General features: G+C 43.1%; 1 protein-coding gene across 1 annotated transcript in view; it reads left to right on the top strand.

Moving 5' to 3' along the window:
- Positions 1-20,752, top strand: part of ANO2 (anoctamin 2, calcium activated chloride channel) — a 372,967-nt gene that overhangs the window by 181,627 nt on the left and 170,588 nt on the right. The window contains exons 10-12 of the mRNA XM_011955293.1: positions 4,636-4,770; positions 11,507-11,667; positions 16,465-16,547. Of these exons, the coding sequence (XP_011810683.1) occupies positions 4,636-4,770; positions 11,507-11,667; positions 16,465-16,547 (379 nt within the window). The remainder of the gene's footprint in view (positions 1-4,635; positions 4,771-11,506; positions 11,668-16,464; positions 16,548-20,752) is intronic.

Genomic DNA, 20,752 nt, shown 5'->3' with positions numbered 1-20,752 from the left:
AAGTGAAGAAAGCCTAAGGACTTACGGGACACCATAGATTGAGCCAATATATGCATTCTGGGAGACTCAGAAGGAGAAGAGAGAAAGAGAAAGAGGAAAAAAGCTTATTAAGGGAATACTTGCTAAAAACTTTCCAAATATAGGAAGAGAAATGAACATCCAAATTCATGAAGTCTCAATGTACCCAAATACATTGAACCCAAAGAGGTTAACACTGAGTCACCTTAAAACTGAATTCTCAAAAGTCAAGTAGAGAATTTTGAAAGCAACAAGAAAAAAGTGACTTACCACAAACAAGGGAACCATTATAAGGCTACTAGTGGACTTCTCAGCAGAAACCTTGCAGATGAGGAGAGAGTGGGATGATATAGTTGAAGTACTGAAATTTTAAAAACCTGCCAACCAAGAGTACTGTATCTAGGTCAAAGAATAAATCAAAAAAGGAAATTAGAAAATATCTCAAGACAAATGAAAATGAAAGCACCACATATTAAAACTTACGAGATGCAGCAAAAGCAATACTAAAAGGAAGTTTATAGTGGTAAATGGCTACATTAAGAAAGATCTCAAATAATTAATTTTTACATCTCAAGTAACTACAAAAAAAGAAAAAACTAATCCCAAAATTAGCAGGAGGGAAGAAGTAATATAAATTAGGGAATAAATAAATATAAGACAGAATATGAGAACAGAAAAACAAAAAATTGATGAAGCTGTTTGTTGACAAACCCTTAGACTAACTAATGAAAAGGAAAGAAGTTGCAAATAAATAAAATCAGAAATGAAAGATGAGACTTTACACCTGATGTTACAGAAATAAAAAGGATTATGAGGAATTATTATGAACAAATGATTATGAACAATTATGCAGCAACAAATTGGGCAATCTGGAATAAATGGATAAATGCTTAGAAACATATAATCTAACAAGATTGAATCAAGGAGAAATAGAAAGCCCGTACAGACCAATGACAAATAAGGAGATTCAAGCAATAATTGAAAACAAACAAACAAACAAAATGAAGCAAAGCAAAACTCCCAGCAAAGAAAAGCCCAGAAACAGATAGTTTCGTGGATGAAACATTCAAACATTCAAAGAAAAGTTAATACCAATACTTCTTAAAGTCTTCCAAAAAACAGGAAAAGAGGAGAAACTTACAAATTCTTCCTGAGGCCAGCACCACCCTGATACCAAATCCAGATAGAGACACTACAAGAAAAGAACTATAAGTCAACACCCCTGATGAACGTAGATGCAAAAATATTCAACAAAATACTAGTAAATCAAACTCAGCAGCACTTTAAAAGGAGCATACGCCATGACCCAGAAGGATTTTTTTCTTGGGATACAGGGATGGTTCAACATATACAAATCAATACGTGAAGATAAAAATCACATGAACATCTCAATAGATGGAGAAAAAAATTGACAAAAATCAATACTGTTTCACGATTTAAAATTCTCAACAAATTAAAAATAGAAAGAACTTAAATCTCAACTAGTTAGGAATAGAAGGAACATAACTGTCAATGAATTAGGAATAGAAGGAACTAACATCAACACAATAAAAGCCATTCACGAAAATCTCACAGCTAACATCATATTCAATAGTAAAAAAAAGTTTATTTTCTAAGATCTGGAATAAGGCAAAAATGCCTATTCTTACCTCCTACATTCAACATAGTATTTCTAGCAAGAGCAATTAGGCAAGAAAAAGAAATAAAAGCCATCGAATTGGAAGGGAAGAAGTAAAATTGCCTTAGTTTACAGATGACATGATCTCATATGCAGAAAACCCTAAAGACTCTACCAAAAAGAGTTTTAGAAATAATACATTCAGTCAAGTTGCAGGATACTCAATCAACATACAAAAATCATTTGCATTTCTGTACACTAACAACCTATCTAAAAAGAAAATTAAGAAAACAGTCCCATTCACAATAACATCAAAAAGAATAAAATACCTAGGAATAAGTTTAACCAAGAGGGCGAAAGATTTGCACATTGAAAACTATAAAATATTGATAAAAGAAAATAAAGATGACATAAATAAAAGGAAGGTGTGAAAGGAAAATAAAAACTTGGGACCCTAACTCACTCTGCCAAAATGAAAAAATTAAGCCGAAAACCGAATGATGCAAGAAGCTGCCCTCCCTTTTGTTCCGAAGCAGACAGATACGGATAAAAGGCCAAGTATCTCCACAGGCAGCTGCTCTATGTTCACCTTATATTAAGTGCCAATTTGTGGAGCACAAGATGAATACTTAATTGACTATTTTCCTACCCGCTCATTTTCTCCTGCAGCGTGTGGATGACCCTACTATATCCTCCGTCTTTCCCCTCCAGCCCACCAGCCCAGTATTTCCCCTTTAAATGTTGAAGCCCTTAAATTCATCTTTGAAGAAAGGCACTGATAGATACTGAAACCCTTAAATTCACCTTTGGAGAAAGGCACAGACCACAGACTGTTTCTGCGACTGTGTGGTTTTTTCTTCCAGGCATGTCCTTAACCTTAGCAAAATAAACTTCTAAATTGATTGAGACCTGTCTCAGAATAAGTTTTGGTTTACAAAGTATACCTTGTGTTCATAGATCTGAAGGATCAATATTGTTAAACTGTTCATACTACTTACTCTTCAGTAAATGATATTGGGAAAACTGGATATCCATATGCATAAGAATGAAGTTGGACCCTTATTTTATATCATACAAAAACCCAACTTAAAATGGATTAAAGACTTAAATGTAAAACCTGAAACAACAGAACTCTTAAAACAGGGAAAAAAGCTTCTACACATTGAACTTAGCAATTATTTCTTAGATATGGCACAGAAAGCACAAACAACAAAAGCAAAAATAGACAAATGGGAATATATCAAACTAAAATGCTTCTACACAGCAAAGGAAACAATCAACAGAGTGAAAGTCAATATGCAGAATGGGAGAAAATATTTGCAAACTGTATATCTGGTAAGGGATTAATATCTAAAATATATAAGGAACTTCTACAATTCAATAGCGAAACAAAGAAACACATAAAAAACCAAATAGCCTGATAAAAAATTTAGTAAAGGACCTAAGTAGACATTTCACCAAAGAAGACATACAAATGACCAACAGGTATAGGAGAAAGTGTTTAATGTCACGATGCATCAGGGAAATGCAAATCAAAACCACAGTGAGATATCACTGCACACTTATTAGAATGCTGTTGTCCAACAACAAAAGATAAAATGTGTTGGTGCAGATGTGGAGAAAAGGGAACCCTTGTTCACTGTTGGTGGCAATGCAGCCACTGTGGAAAACAGTATGGAGGTTCCTCAAAAAATTAAAAATATAATTACCATTTGAATCAACAATCCCTCTTTTGGATGTATATCTTAAGGAATCAGAGTCAACATCCTGAGGAGATACCTGCACTCCTATATTCATAGCAGCATTATTCACAATTGCCAAGAGGTATAAGCAACCCAAGTGTCCACTGACAGATGCATGGATAAAGAAAATGTGGACACACAATGGATATTATTCAACCTTAAAAATAAGGAAATCCTGCCGTTTGCTGCAACATGGATGGACCTGGAGGACGTTATGCTAAGTGAAATAAGCCAGGCACAGAAGGACAAATACTGCATGATCCCACCTGTACAACGAATCTAAAAACTGTCAAACTCATGGATCCAAAGAGTAGAATAGTGGTTAACAGGGGCTGCAGAGAGGGGAGAATGAGGAGATGTTGGTCAAAAGGTACAAAATTTCAGTTATGCAATGCATGTATGCTCGGAGATCTACTGTATAATATAGAGCCTATAGTTAACAGTACTGTATTGTATACTTAAAATCTGCTAAGAGGATAGATCTCACATTAATTGCTCTTAACACAAGAGAAAATATTTTTTTTAATTAAACAAAACAAGGGTGAGAACAAAAGGAAACTTGGAGGTACTGGATAACTTTATGAAGTGATTGGTGATGTTCTCATGGGTGTGTACTTATCTGCAAACTCATCAAGTTGTATATGTTCAACACGTACAGCTCTTTGTATGCCAACATACCTCAGTAAAGTGGCTTAAAAATAAAGAAATAAAAACCACCCATAAGCCCATCATCCAAAGAAACCATTACTAATATTTTATTGGATTTCTTCTACTTGTTTTTCAATAAGTGTGTCTATGTTGGTTTGCATACACAAATATACATGCCCAAATATATGATCTGTGTGTTTTGTTTAAATAAGCTAGTTTCAAAAAGGTGTGTTTTCTTATGGGTTGAGTGCTATGGCACTTACGAAATGATGATGCGTTATTCATGTTTGGTAAAGGTGCCAAAATGTATGGCATATTTTTAGTTTGCTGTTGGGGCTGGATTCTTTCTCAGGGCTGTCTATTTCACATGAACAGCCAAGACAGGTGTGTATATGTGATTCCAGTGGAATGCACTTCATTCCAGAAAAGCTCAGTCGTTGATTCCTTGTGCTGAGGCCTCCCCTTCCCCGTGCAACCTCCATCCCTTTGTTTTCATTATAAGAGGAATGAATATCTATGTTGCCCCATCCTTACACATAGAACAAACAGAAATAAGGAAAGTATATGATGTTCTTAATATGTGTTTCATTTTCTTTTTTTGTTTTCCAGAAAGTATTTTGGAGAAAAAATTGGACTGTATTTTGCCTGGCTGGGGTTATATACATCATTCCTCATCCCATCTTCTGTAATTGGAGTGATTGTGTTTCTTTATGGATGTGCAACAATTGAAGAAGATATTCCCAGGTAAATCAGTTTTAAAGAAAGAGGCTCAGTTGCCATATGTTAATAATTTGGAGTTTCATCCCAGTACAAGTACATTTCACATGCCTCTTTCCAAAGCCCTCACCCTCTATCATTCTCCTTTGCTGTGACACATGTAGCTTTCCTCCAGAGACATATCTAGGAGCTACAGATTCTGGGAATGACTTCAGAGCCATGCTAGGCGAGGCCCACTTCCTCTTCTAGTCAAGCTCTTCTCTAGGGCAGGGGGATGTGTCTGATGTGGGCAGAGGGATAATTCCTGGTGAGAAGAATTATGTCAGAGAAACACTTTTTTCCTCTCTCTCTCCACTTCATCCCCTTTTTTCCCGTCTAGTTTCCCATAAGATCCAAGGCAAGGTGTGGGGAGTGACACTGGGTAGAAGCCACATCCGTGTGGTCAGATATAAAGCAAGTTGAATGTCTGACCACAATAGAATAAAGCAAGTGGAGAAAGCAGGCAGCTCTAATGCTGAGGAAGGCGCAGTCTCTGTTTCAGGAAGTCAGAAACTGCAGGGAGGAATAGCCCAAGGTGGGACTCTTGGAGCGCCAAGAGATAGAATCAAAGCTAGTTTTTATGAGGAAGAGAGAACCCACAAAGGAAATATGGGATGGGTATCGTGGCTCACACCTGTAGTCTCAGTGCTTTGGGAGACCAAGGAGGGAGTACTGTTGGAGCCCAGGAATTTGAGACCAGCCTGGGCAACACAGTGAGATGAGACCCTACCTCTAAAAAAAAAAAAAAAAATCAGCTGGGCTTGGTTTGGTGACATGCACCTGTAGTCCCACTAATTGGGAGGCTGAGGCAGGAGAGCTGCTTGAACCCAGGAGCTTGAGCTTGCAGTGAGCTGTGACTGATTGAACCACTGCACTCTAGCCTGGGCGAAAGAGCAAGACCCCTCTGAAAAAAAAAATAAGAAAAGAAAAGGAAAGAAGCACTTACGCTGACAGTGTTATATATTAGCTGTGTGACTGGACAGTTTACTCCCTGAAGCTTAGTATTCTTGGCTGTAAAATGGTAATCACAACACCTAAATCATGGTGATGTGAGGATTAAAGGAGACTCTGTCTGGCACATAGCAGAAGATTAATAAATAATTGTTGAATAAATCAAAATATGTGGAAGTAGAGTACAAGGGACAAAAGATACACTTAGCTAATATTTAGAATTTAAACCTCTTGCCGTCTTCAGAATTGTCTTTGCAAACTGAAGCATGGTTAGTATGTTTTAATATTCTTTTGGATGTAAGTGATAGAAATGCAGCTTGAACTAGATTAAGCAAAAAAGAAAATTTATTATAAGCATTCAAGGAACACTGGAATAGGTACTCCATTTATCTCCTGCCTCTGGCTCTTTCTAGCGTTTGTTAGTTTCACCACGTATTTTCTCCATTTGGTTTAAACATTGCTGCTAGTAGCTCATGGGTGTTATACCTTAGAACTTTATACTCGATTCATCTCAAGTGAAAAAGTACTATGACTCTGTCTGACTTAGGTGGAGGCCCTGGACCAATTCATTGTGGCTAGGGGGCAGGATAGCTTCGTACCAACTTGATGTTCCCTCCATAGCCAGGTGGATGAGGACACTGGGCGGATCATTAGAGTTGGGGGTGGTAATGGGGAAAGTAATGGCCATTCTGAAGAAAAAGTCGAAAACTGTGCATTTTAGGAAGGGTATGTGTGCATCAGCGGGCAGAAACCTGCTTCCTGGCTCACCTGCTTCCTGCCTGTTGGTGCATACCCTACAGAAATGGTCTTGCAAATCAGATCACCTGGAGATGATGTTGTCGATATCTAGAATAAAACTAAATCTATGTTAATCTATGCAAATGGTCTTGCAAATCAAATCAACTGAAGATTATATTGTCAATAGCTAAAGATAGGAGTTTGGATTTTTTTGGTATAAAACTCTAGTATCAGTTGTCAAGTGTTTTTTTTTTTTTTTTGCAGGGAAAAAAAAAGGGAAAAAGGAAGGAGGAGAGAGAGGGAGGCAGAGGGCAAGTGTTCTTGATTGGGAGTTCTGGAACCTTTATCACAGGAGATGGGTTATTAGGGCTCTGCTTTCCCCAGCGCATCTAGCGTGAGGGAAGAGCTAATACTTATGAAATACCTGCCTTGTGCTGGGCATAATGCTAGGTGATTGTTATAAACTAGTTTCTTTGATCCTGTAAGAGATCAATGTTATACATACCATAAATAGGCATTATTATTTCCACTGAACAGAGATTGAGAAACTGATGCCACATGAGGTCACATAAATTGTCCAGTATCAACAACCGATAGTTGGGAGTTGAACTCTGTTGCCTCCTGTTCCAAAGTCTTTGGTTTTTCTAATAAGCAGAGAAGTTTTCCAGAGGGCTCGTATCCTCCTTCACAACTCAGTAGCTTCACTTGGGCTTGCCTGGGTGTGTTCTAAGAAAACATGGCTTTTGGGTTTCTCTTGCCAGTTGTGATCCCTAGACATCTGGCCTCAGGTTGGCCAAGGGTGGCAAACCCCATACCATGCCTAGGGAACCAGTTCCAGTGCAGTGGGTGGGACACCAGTGGGCTGGTTTATATCAGGATTTAGAACTTGTGCCCTGGGTCCCCACATGGTAATACACGTGGCAGCAATGACTACAGCTGGAAAGGACATGGTCTGCACATGCTGCAATGATAGACATCTACACACAGATGCACACACCCCACATTCACACACACTCATGCACATGCACATAGATGTCTACACACAGACACACACACCCACATTCACACACACTCATGCATGTGCAGATGGATGTCTGCACACAGACACACACACCCACATACACACACACTCATGAATGTGCTGATGTCTATACACAGATACACACACCCACATTCACACACACTCATGCATGTGCAGATAGATGTCTGCACACAGATGCACACAGCCACATTCACACACACTCATGCACGTGCAGATAGATGTCTACACACAGAAACACACCCCACACATTCACACACACTCATGCACATAGATGTCTACACACAGACACACATCCCACATTCACACACACTCATGCACATGCAGATAGATGTCTACACACAGACACACACCCTACATTCACACACGTGCACATGCAGGGATATTCAAGTGTAAAGTGCAGTCGTTATTGTGGATGTGTCACATTGCCTATCAGAATGGATGGCGTTTTACAACTGTGGATATGACAACCACCACTGGTGGGTTGTGGAATCAATTTAATGGGCTTTTAAGTGGACTAAAATAAGATGGGGTAAGATAGCCTAGAACACAATGAATGTTAGTATTCATTATAAGAAGGATGGGTAAGTGTTAATTCATGAGATTTTCTTTCAGTTTTGTAAGTGTGTTTGTGAGAGTGAGGGTATGTATTTGCATACTGAAATCTGATGTAACAAATCATTTTAACTGTAGGTCATAGTCAAAAAAAGATTAAAATTACTACAAAATTAAGTTTTGGATGTTGTTTCTTCAGACTCAGGATGGGGCCTGGCAAATCAGGAAGGTGTAAATACTAGAAAAAAGTAAACATTTTAATAGATTTCTTTAAAAACAGATGAACTATTTTTTATACACAATTGTAAATTCATCAGAAGTCCACCTTCTGTGGGTCTGATAGAAGCTCACAAAATGCCACTCCTTATAAACAAAGAGATATTCTCTAAAAACCAATATTGAATCTAAATAAACACATACTCTAAGGGTTTGTGTCTATCAGCCACACATAACTGTGATGAAAAACTTACAGTATTCCTGGGATTATTGTAGAGGTTGCTAATTTCATCATCAAGCCTGAAATTTACTATCGCTCACTTTTTAAAACCTTTTTATTTTGAAAAATTTTAGATTCACAGCACAGGAACTTGCAGAGATAGTACAGAGGGGTCCAGCGTGCCCTTCATCTAGTTTCCTCCCATGGTTTCATCATATGTAACTACGGCACAACCTCAAAACCAGAAAACTGACATGGATTAGGTGGAACTTTAAATGATACCTTTTATTCCCAGTAATTTAACTTTGATATGTGGGATATAAGCATAAGCTTGTCAGTAATACTTCCGTGCGTGCATGATCCCTGCCTCTACTCACCAAGGGATGGATTTCATTTGTTCAGCACTTACATGAACAGAGAACACTAGGACATTTTTTAAAAAGCTGATTAATCTAAACCATATTGAAAAAAGATTGGTTACTTTAGGTCTGAGAACTTAATAGCAGCTGTTTAGTCTGAATTTCCTGAATGATTGCCTCTTTGTACCTTCTCCCGTTGCGCTAACGGGGCTCTGAATCGCCTAATCCAGGAGCAGTGATTTACCCTGAAGAACGTTGCTCACTTTAGGGTCTTGGTTCAATGGACTGTCAAGCCGTTTATCAAGCTTCTTATGCTTTCTAGAGAAAATAATAAATTAAAGGAATACGGCATTGGATTTATAGCCACAGTTACTTCTCACTAGAAACCTGTGGATGGTGCAGCTTAGTGGGTACGCTAGACCTGATTTCCATTCTAGGCAGGCTCCCTCATCTTTCAGCTTGTCTAGAGGCAGCCTGTCTCAGAAAACACAAAGTCGTTTCGATGTCATTCTTAGCCAGAATTCCTCTAGAATTCTGTTAAAATTGATCACATCAAAAACCCTCCAATACATATAGAAAGCGTTCTGACTTCGCATTTAAATGATTTGAGGAGAATCCATACCATGGTGGCTGCCATCTTGTACAAATGATGGATAGTTGCCAGCACTCTAATTTAAAAACCAGTAATTTACACAGCACTTGGGTTTCAAAGTGCTTTGCACCCGCTTGGCTGCTAATACGTTTTTCATTCCTGACCTTTTAGCATTGACTAGTTTCAACTAGGATTCAGTTGACTAGGTTTCTGTCTCTCCTCAGTCCATGCTTAAAAGAAAAAAACCACTGAGTTAAATGAAGTCCCTAACACACATACTTGAAGAGCAGCATTGAGGAACTCGTATGTTCTTGGATGTGACTTAAAAGTGCAAAGTCTTTTACTAGAATTTATACAGACAAGTGATTTTCTTTGTAAATCTGTTTTTTAAGGGAGTACTTTCCTCTCTGCAAGCAACAGTTCCTTCTCAACTACATAGCAAACACAGCTCTGACCCAGAAGACATAAACTGGGCTCTCTAGTCACCAAGCAGAACATGCCCAGGTGAAACTAGCACAGCTGAATGTATTATTAAGATATTACTACTTAATATTTCCGATGTGGATGAGCCATTTTTATTGAACTTTGCCAACGGAGAGCTTAGCAGCGAGTCAGCGGAGGAACTGGGGTTTATCCTTAGAGACTGAGAATTTCCATTCTCTCACACAGAAGGCCTTTCCCTCCTGTGGATTTAGTAGCTCATTATAAACAGAAGCCTAGAAACTGGGGCTTGACAGGAAGTGACAGCCCCTCAGTAAATCTGCCACCCTTCAACTTCTTAATGAAGGGGGAAATAGACCCAGGCATTCCTTTGGCTTTGCGGGTTTCCTCTGAGCACTGGCTTTAGCACACAGGGCACCAGCTTGCTCACCCTAGCCGTGGCTCCCACTTGTGAGTCGTGCTCTGTAGCGCCCTCTGCTGCTTCTTTGTGTGGAAAACAGCTGTGGTTCTCAGTGCTGGATCCCCTGTCTCCCCATCATTGTCTCCAGTTGCCCTGTAAGAACAGCCAATGCTTTGCTTTCGTGAAATCTTAAGTTCTCCACCCTTTCCCCCTGAACCATGAGCTTAACCATCCTCCCATCTCTCTGGGAAAATATTACACAACAGAGGGATGAGTTCATTCATTTTCCTATCAGTGTATGGTGTAGAGGGTTATTGGGAAGGCCAGTCAGGGCTGATTCTTTGGTTCTTATTTCCAAGCATTCGTATGAGCCTAAATCTGTTGGACACAGCTAGTCAGCTAACGAGTGAATGGAATTTCAAATATATTCCTCAGTCCATTAAATGGAAATACACTAAGAATAGGTTGGAATACAGGCCATTAGAGATTATTTGGTTCATGCTGCAAGTATCAAAGAATCTAGACCTTCGAAGAATTTGCCTTGCTCTTTCATTGTCCCTAGTCTTATTTCATGGTTATAATAATTCTTATTAGGTTGAGGCTGTTATTCTGCATTCTACAAGTGCCTCTCCAGCTCATGCTCTTAGAAAAGGGCTTTCCACCCAGATCTACTCCATTCTTCCCTATGTAGAACTTCTTCTTCTAGAGGTGAGAGCATGCACAGGTCTAGCCACATACTCATGTTTGTTTCTACTTGGGACCAGTATCACTTGTTTGTGAGACAGCCAGTAGGCTTTACAAAAACAGCCTAGAAGAATGGATGATGAAATCCAGCTTCAGGCTGTGATTTATTCACAACTGTTGATGCATCCCATCCCACCAATCTCATGGACCCAACACATTCTGAAGGGACTTTAGGAGGCATAATTTAATGCCCAGTATCTCTAACAGATCTCAGTAACTTTCCAGGACACTTGTAGTGACAGGGAGCTCCATACCCCGTCTTTTTGTTGTTGTTTTTGAACCAAATATGAGTAACACTCTCCAGGTGAAGAATCCAATGATCCAATGCTAACTTCTTTAACATTCCTTACTTGTGGAGTTGAAAAACTCAACCTTAGATTTGGAAATGGGAGCTATTTGGGGGATGGTTTTTTCTTGGAGTGGACCATGCTGGAGCTCCACCTGACCCAACAATGTCCATCTATTGCAGCAGAGAGATGTGTGACCAGCAGAATGCCTTCATCATGTGTCCCCTGTGCGACAAGTCCTGTGATTACTGGAACCTCAGCTCAGCCTGTGGGACCGCGCGGGCCAGCCACCTGTTTGACAACCCTGCGACCGTCTTCTTCTCCATCTTCATGGCTCTATGGGGTATGTGACCATCACCAGGCTTGCTTATATGGGCCGTTCCTTTAAATGGGTAGAGTGACCAAGCCCTAAAGCTCATCCCCTTCAGGTTACTTGCTTTCACATTTTTTCTTCCCTCCCCAAGAAGTATTTTAAGGATAATGCCTTTCACTTCGCTACTCATATGTGTGAATTGAATAGAAATAGGAACATCCGTCATGTCTTTATCTGTTTTCTCTCGGATGTAGTCATGCTAACCTTGTACTAGTCCCATGTGTGATTTATTCAGAATTTGAACCAATGCCTGTTTCGAAAACCCCTAGCACACCCGTAAGACTCCTCCAGGTACACTGACTTAGGTGAGAGTATAGATATCGTGCAGCACAATACTTAGAATGGTGGAGTGACTGCCGTGGTCACAGAGTTAGCTCATGGTAAACGTGGGCTGAGATTTGGTCTCCTGACTCCAGTTCAGTGCTATTGTTAGGACATCGTGAGTGTAGACTGTACTGTCCCTGCACTGCTTAATTTAATATTTATTGCCAGAGTAATGCTTTCAGTATTCTCACCAAAGGGATTTGTGGAGGAAAAAATAATTCCTTCATTTTTCTCCTCCTCCCTTCCTCCCAGAGTGTGGGGGTAATAAACTTGTTATGAGCCATAGCTATCTGACTATAAACACACACACACACATACACACACACACACACACACACACACTCCTATTCTCACAAACTGGAATAACATGGAATAACCACCCCATGGTAACTGAGCATTTCTAAGAAGACACACCCATGAGTATTAGAAAAGGGACCAAGTCAACATGTGTCAGCCCATATGAGTAGCCACCTGCTCCTTTACTCATCACTGAATGTGCAGGCCCTTGGTTTGCACGTTGGATCACAGACCAGCAGGATCACAGTCCTGCTGCAGAGGCTGCTTGATTTATCACTGACTCCATGGAGCCCGGAGGATATGCCAGGATGGGCCCTGAGTCACACATCCCTGAGAGTATGAGGAGAAGGAGGAGAGGGAGAGGCCTATTCTCAGTGGTTCTTAGGGGAACGAGAACACACCCTTCCTCCATTCCCAGTGGACCTTCACTTGTGGGGAGACAGAACTTGACTGGAAAGATTCCTGTATTGCTAGGCCACCAAGAAAAATTTCCGGGGCACACTCGATTCTCTATTATCAGGGAGAGCAGCTGCATCCCGAGAGCACACGGGCAGTGTCAGCCCATCGAGAATTGGAGCAGGAGGAAATGGAATTGTGACCATAAGAGTCCTGGGACTGTTCACGGGCAGGGTCAGTAGAACACTCTGAAGTTGGGGCTTGCTGCCTGGGAAGTCACTGGCAGCTCTGTGTCTCCTTATCAAACAGGAGTATCATGGAATTACTCCAAGACCCACCTGAACTGATTTGGAACCCAGAATACGTATTCATTTTGTGAAATATTACAACTCTAACTCCCATAATTTGTCTTGCTGATATTACCACCATTGAGTAGCTGAAGCCTAATAACTCCAGGTCTGTAATCCTTCAAGAACTTTCTTGGGACACATAATTCCCTGTTGCAGAGAAACTTGGTTTTCAATTGTACTTCCTAGTTTCAAGTTTCAACAACTGCCTCTTCTCTTCCCTCGATAGCTGTAATGAACAGCTATCTCCCACCCCTTCTGAGATCCTCAGTCTTTTCCTACCCCACCCCTGGACCTACTGTCTTCCTCTCACATGACAGTGCAGGGAAAGTACCCAGAGGTGGGATTGTGCCAGAGCTTCCTGGCATAGGGTAGGATTTGGTTTTGTTTTTTGACAGCCTTGCTGTGCTTTATGTGATTGTGTATTCAGTTACAGCAGCCAAGAGCCCTTAGGCAAGATTGTCTACAAATTACAATTAAAAATAATAGTAATGCCTCTCATTACCCTGATTATTATGATTAGTGGTGCTGTGCTGGGTGGGCCTGGGCCAGGGCCCAGGCCTGCCGGGAATAAGGCTGGGAAGAAATGGCTGTATGTAGAGAGAGACTTGGGCTGCCGGTGGCAGTGGAAGGGGCGATGTGGAGTCGGGAGGTCTTGAGGGATACCAGTCAGCAGGACCTGAGTCTGTTGGAGTCTTCAGACCCAGCTCCCCTGTGACTCTGACTTCAAACTCTAGGGAACATTGGGAAAGAGAGTGAGGTCCTGCTGAAAAGGGAAGGAAAGAGACAGGGTTTCAGAACTATTTTCTGAATAGAGGTTAAGGACACTGACCTAGGCAGACCTGATGTGTGTCTCAGTTCTGCTCCTTACCAGCTAGGGATTCTAGAGCAGGTAAATGTGAGCCTAGTTCTGTGGACACTAAAGTCAATACCCTTGGCCAAGGTGCCCTGTTATCTTGGGCGGATTACTTCATCTTTGGGCATCGTTGTCCTCGTCTATAAGTTGAGTGAAATAATACCTACCCCACAGCGTTCTTGTGACAGGTGAATGAGGTATGCATGCAAAGCGTGTAGCATAGTGCCTGGCATAGAACTGGGAGCCGCTCGCCGTCAGTTTGATGGTTGCCTCCCTTGCCCTCACGACTCATCTGTCCATGACTCTTTTGCCCCTCTCATCTGTCCTGCAGTCTGACGTTCCTCCCTTCATGGAGACGCCAGTCGGTCCGCACTCTGGGCACTGCTGTGTGCACAGCCCTCCTCAGGAACCAAGGAAGGAGCAGGAGGAAGAGGAGGGACTTACTACCATTCTTGGTATCTCCGGGCCAAAGCCAGTGTTGGGAGGTCAGAATACACTCACTCGAGAAAGGCCTCAAATCCAAGGGAGAAAAACTTGCAAATCACTACATGCAAAATGTCATGTCAGATGAAAACATGCAAATCAATGCACCATAATGTAGTAAATGCAAGTAAAACAAATGCACCAAATGCAAGTAAAACAAATGCAGCGTTAAGTAACTGTGTATTCAACCAGTGCATCAGTATTTGATATTCTCCGTTCTGAGCTGTGACTGAGGTATAGACATAGGCAGCTAAGAGCTAGGAAGAGTTTACAGTCCTGTTATTACATCGCAGACATGAAGTGCCGGCCAGTAGTCAGGCATGGCATGTAGTGAAGTGTGCTCAGGCTCCTGCTAGGGGTGGGGTGGATCTGTAGGGGTGGTCTCAGGGAATGTCATGTCCCCTCCCTCTCCAGGGTGCCATGAACATAGGGCAGTAGGAGTGAGGAGGACAGGGTGCCGTGGGGACTGATCTTATGGAAGAGGGGGACTTGAGCTGGGTCAGGATAGGATGAGGGTAGAAGCTGGAGGATAGCACAGGAGAGAGGGACAATGGGCGCAAATCGAGTATGGAGAAGATGGTGATGGGATGACCCAGCTGCAAGATGTATGTTGACAAATGGCAGGATTAGATTCAGATAGATGGTTCAGTCTCGAAATACATAGTCCTGGAATCCAGAGAGAAGAACTTAGACTGTAAGGAGCCATTGAACATGTAGGCTGGTAGTGTTGGCACCCTCCCTCTGCCCACTCCTTCCGTGCCCATATGCCATTGTCCTTCAAAAATCAGCTAGGATGCCTCCTCTGGCAGGTAGCACTTCTCTTCGCAAGCCCACAGCTTTTTCATCTGTGTCATTCTTAGGGCCTCGATCACTTTATGCCTTGTATTGTAGTTGTTTACAATCTCTTCTCACAGACTGTAAACAACTTGAGAAGCAAAATCCACATGAAGTTCACCTGATCTCCCCGACAATGCCTAGAATGGTGTTTTGTGCATTGCAGATACCTTAGTTGGGACTGGTGCTTTTGCAGGACTAGAAATTCACTCAAACTTCCTCAAATAACAAGAGATTTATTTTAAGAAAGCAAGAGGCAAGCTCCTGGGTGTAGGAAATGAAATCTAGCCAGGCCTCTTGGGAACTGGAGCTGGAGATGCTGTCGGAAACTAAGGCCTTCCCTCCTTTCAGGTGCTGCATGGTCTCTCCCTTCCCTGCTCCTCTTTGTGTTTTTAGTTTCAGTTTTCAAAAGAGGGAATCTGCCTGCTCTGTCAGCAGGCCCTGGATCAGGTGTTCAGCTCTGGTCTAACAAACCGTAGCTGTAGGGTTGGGCTGGTGGGGGGATCAGGTTCTTCCTAGAGCATGCTAAGAAAGGCATGCTGGTCCGTCAAAGGGCCGTGGGTGGGGCAGGCAAACTGATGGATGTGTAGGTGTGGCAGGCATTCTACAACTATTTGCTCAGCAAATGGAAGAATGAATGCATACCACTTTACAGAGATTATTCTATCAGTTACAAGCAGGATGGGTTGGAAGGCTGAAAGTCTGGAGTCAGGCAGAACTGTTAGGAGACTGTTATGTAACTGCAGAATGATATGATTAGGGTCCAAATGAGGCAAGTGGTGCTGGGGACAGAAAGACAGAAATGTAGGGGAAAAGCGAGAGTGCTGAGGAAGGTGAAGGAAGAAAGAATGGATTGCATAGGCAAGATGAGACTTGTCAAAAAATCCTACAGACCCCTCCGTTTTTATTTTCTTCATCCTGCCGTCCTTACTTTACTTCTCCAGATCAGTGTTGACCCTCTTCTCATAACTTAGAAGTGGAGAAAGGAGTGTGTGTGTGTGTCTGTGTGTGTGTGTGTGTTTAACGTATCTATTGACTCTCAAGGATGTGGAGTATTTCTAGCAGTTTCAACTAGAAGTGGGAAAAAGAGGCTAAATGCATTCCAGAGAGCTCCTAAATTTAAAATCTATTAGTTTATCCCCCACCTCCACTGGTGAGCCCAAAGGGTACAGAATCCACTCTTCAAAAATAATTGAGTGTTTTTTTTTTGTTGTTGTTGTTCTTTTTAAGCTACCATGTTCCTGGAAAACTGGAAGAGGCTGCAGATGCGACTGGGCTACTTTTGGGACCTGACTGGCATAGAAGAGGAAGAAGTGAGTTCTCTCACATGTTTCTCACATATTTCTGTGGGCTTTTGCTTTGTTTTGACCTTGGAAATGGACTCAAGAGAGTGAGATAACCATGTATGTTTGCTGTCACTGGCTGGGTCTCACAGTGGCTGCCTGTGTAGCTTGGCTCCATGGGCTGGGCCATGGTTGACCTGCACTGAGGCCAAAAGTTCAAGTGCCACCTCTTCCCTTGAGCTGGAGGGCATTGAGCCTGGTGTTTGGGCAGATGTCCTGGTGCCCTCCTCTGGGGAAAGAGGTGGCAGAAGATGCAAGAAAACAAGAGGCAAGAGGTCATCTTGAAATCGTAAAGCCAGAGAATCAGGGATGTGTCAGAATGCCCTGGGAGCCTCCTGAGGGCCCAAGGAGAGGCAGGGTGTCAGGTGCTGGTTGTCTTTGATGTCTGTGAAAGAAGAACGAACCGCTAAACCTCTGTGGTATAAGCCCGTGCACTGTGTGTGAAACTGGGGAGTTACAGCGGCGTGAGCTAAGGGAAAGGGTAGGTTCTTCTAGAGCAGTGTTCTGGACGGATGATCTTTAAATAATGCACATAAATCAGCCTTCCCTCATAGCTCTTCTGAGGACTAGCCCCCGAGTCTCGATGCTGGTGAGCCAATGATGGGTGGTGTGTCATGCTTGCTCCGATGATTTGTTCCCACCATAATTCCTGCTCCTCCCAAAGCAACCCCACTGCCACTCAGCTCTCCTCCCGTCTTCTTTCACTTCCAAACTCAGCAAGCCCCTCTGTTCTGACCATTAAAATCTTCAAGGCCTCCTGATACCAGTTGCCACCATGGATGGGGTATCAGGCAGGGACTCTCAATAGTGTGGATATCGTGGGTGAGGGGCTGAGGGCCGTGTCTAGGAGGGCCAGGAGGCACTTTCAGTTGCCCGAGTACCCACTTGCAAGGGCTGGCCATAGCAGTAAGGCCACAGCAGTAAGGTGGCTGCAGGGAACACAAGCCTGCTCCTTACTCTCCTACAGTGATTGCCTTGGACTAGGGACCTGGGACCTTGTGGCCCTGACACTTTATGAGAGAGAAGTGGAATCCCTAATTTAGTCTCTTCCCAAGCCTGTATGTCCCCACGTCTGTGACATGTCACCATTTCTTCTCCTTAATGCTCTAGGTAGTCTACTTGCCTTTGAGCAGGTGGGCTGAAGAATGGCAGGACCCACGGGGCAGCTGCATGGAATGGAATCTACCCGTGCAGGGTGTGCTGCCTGAAAGTGCTAGAAGGAGAGATGTAATACTGTAGCCTTTCTCTACCTCCCATGGGTTCTCACTTAATTGCATCCCCATCCCACTCCACCCCATTGCCTTACCATATATTGGGTACATGCACCCACTCTTCTCCAGTCCTAGGTATTGAGCATATACCCTGAGACTAATACTATCGTGAACTCCGTGGTGAAAGAGAGAATATACATATGCATTCTGCCTTCAGAGAGGATTCAAATTATTTGGGAAGAGAAGCAACAGAGAATAATAAAGACAGTTGCATTTCTTGCAAGAAAATTCCCAAACTGGTCCTTCCAATAGAAAGAACTCTAGAAGTTTGAATGTGGGTGATCTAGTGGGAAAGTCTTTGTATTATTGGTCCCGTTTGATTTAGCTGAAATATGTCTCATATACATGAGAGAGACAGAGAGAGAGGGAGGCTGGGGGAGATGGGTAGGGTATAGTGCCTACTCCCCTAATGCCATAGAACGTTTCCAAAAAAAGAAGATACATCCCGGCATCCAAGCCTGTGTAGGGCCAGAGACAAGTTAAGTGTGTCTGCCGAGTAGAGTGGAGGGAGCCCTCACATCTCTCTGTTAGAGGGCAAGTGTAAACATACTCTCTCCATCAGAAAAGCCTCAGTTATAACTCAATACCCTTGAAATCTCTGTAACAAGCCCCTGGCAGGAGTGAGACTATAATCCATTTTTCTTTCTCTAGCCAGGTTTCCTGTTTATCTGTTTAACCCAATGAGCCATGGTAACTTCCTGGGAGGTACATGATTTGAGGAGCTCATGTGCTGGCTGAGAGGGGCCTGGCCAAGACTGGGTTTACCTGGGGCCTAAGGAAACAATCCGGATGGGATCTCTGTGTGAGGTTGCTACAAGGCTGGTTGGTTCTGTAGCGTGATTGGTGTGCCCCGCATGTGCACAGGCCAGCCTCAACTTTTCCTTTAATGCATTTCTAGTTTGGATTAGCACACATCAATTTCAGTTTAATTCTGAACATGGCCATTAAGCATCTACTACATACTAGGTTTTTGTATGGAATATGGAATTATCTCAGGCCTAGTGTCTGATCTCCAAGGGGCTGCATTCAGCAGGGTGCTCTTTGGTCTATAAATATTTAGAATAGAATGGAGAGTGTGCGAGAGAAATCGCTCCGGCTAATGTAGAGAGGAAATTCTTTAAAAATCAGGGTTTTGAAGACTGGTTGGCTTTTAATGGACAGCAAAGGGAAGAAGGGGTGCCTACAAGAAAGAAACAGCAGCAGAAGCCTTGACCTGGGAAAGCAAGGGGTGTAGATAGGCAACAACAAGATATCTTGAAAGCCAAGTTGGCTGCAGGGGACAGGGCTCAATATGCAGTGGTGACAAGGGAAAAGCATAGTCTGGTGACCGGGTCGGGGGTGGGGGGGCGGTCCTGATTGCTAATCTGTATCTCCCAGGCCATGGGAAGGCTTGAAGGTCAGGATAGCAAGGTACGAATGACTTGAACAAGGGTCCTAGGAATTATATGAAGCATTTAACCCACATTCAAAATGAGGAGTGAGTGGAAGGCAGATATTACTTGGGCATTGGAGGGAGGGAGGCAGGGGTCCTTGAAACCCATGATTAGAAGTTTTTTTTGTTTTTTGTTGTTTTTTGAGACGGAGTCTCAGTTGCTCAGGCTTGAGTGCAGTGGCATGATCTCAGCTCACTGCAAGCTCTGCCTCCCAGGTTCACGCTATTCGCCTGCCTCAGCCTCCTGAGTGGCTGGGACTACAGGAGCCCGCCACCACACCCGGCTAATTGTTTTTTGTATTTTTAGTAGAGACGGGGTTTCACCATGTTAGCCGTGATGGTCTCAATCTCCTGACCTCGTGATGCTGCCCGAAGTTTTTTTCTCTTTTAACCAGACACCTCCCAGTATCAGGAATACTTGCGAGTCTAGCTGCCTATAACCTTGAGACATCTTTCTTCCCCGTGGTATCCAATAGGAAGCACTTGCTTCCCAGGGGAAAGGAGGGTGCCAACTGACATACACCAAAGCTTGTGCACCCTCTAGTCCTCCCACCTGGGTGCCTCCAGCAGGTGGGTCACCCCGGGAGGGGTAGAACAAGCAGTAGGGCTTAAGTCCAGCTTGGAAACCAGAGAGAAGCCAAAAGAAGACTGGAGACTGCTTTCTTATGAGGGTGGGGAAGGAAGGCATCTACCAAGCCCAAGAGCCCACCCCCTGGGCCGGTGCAGGTCTGCCTATGGGTGTCCCTGTAGACATCACCACGGGACTTATTGAAGGACTCCTGTGATCCTGTTTGTCCTTGTTGCAGGGAGATCTGCCAGACCTCCAGAGTTTTATACTCTGAAATGGGATCATCTTCAGCTCAGTGGGCCACTCTTACCCATTACCTTCTGTCACACCAGGAATGCCCTGGAACTCTTAGAGTGTGGCCTTATCTGAACACAGATATCCTGCCCACCCACCTCTCTCCTACCCCTCCTGTATCACATCAAAGCTTAGATATCCTCAGTGACTTCTTTCTGGTTTCATAGGAAACCAAATCCTCTGCCTACCGTTCTAACCTCAGCTCCTGTCCTTCTCCTTCGTGCTTAGACCTTCCAGCTACCTAGGCCTTCATTCTGTCTCGAGCTCATTCCAGCCTTTGCCCTGGCTTTTCCTGTTGCACAGACTGCTTTTCCCCCAGACTCTGCAAGGCCTGTCTTTTCTCGGCTTTTGCGTCTCAGTGAAAACATTGCCATCTTCAGATTAGCCTCCCGCAGCTCCCCAATCTGAAGCAGTCATCCTGCTTTATTTCTTCTGCTGTTCTTGTCCTCATCTGCTAGTTTCTCATTCGTGTGCTGGCTTTCTCACTGTAACTTGCCTCTACTTGGAGGTAAGTTCCAGGGAAGGAGGGATCTTGTGCCTAGGACTGGCAGGATAGCCTCAGTGCCTGGAAAGAGCTCAGAGTATAGCAGGTACTTGATGACTCTTGGTT

This window comes from Colobus angolensis, unplaced genomic scaffold (assembly GCF_000951035.1).
Source record: "Colobus angolensis palliatus isolate OR3802 unplaced genomic scaffold, Cang.pa_1.0 Scaffold11, whole genome shotgun sequence".
In the NCBI taxonomy this organism is placed as follows: Eukaryota; Metazoa; Chordata; class Mammalia; order Primates; family Cercopithecidae; genus Colobus; species Colobus angolensis.
The sequence above is the reverse complement of the archived record's forward strand: the minus strand, read 5'-3'. Positions and strand labels throughout refer to the sequence as shown.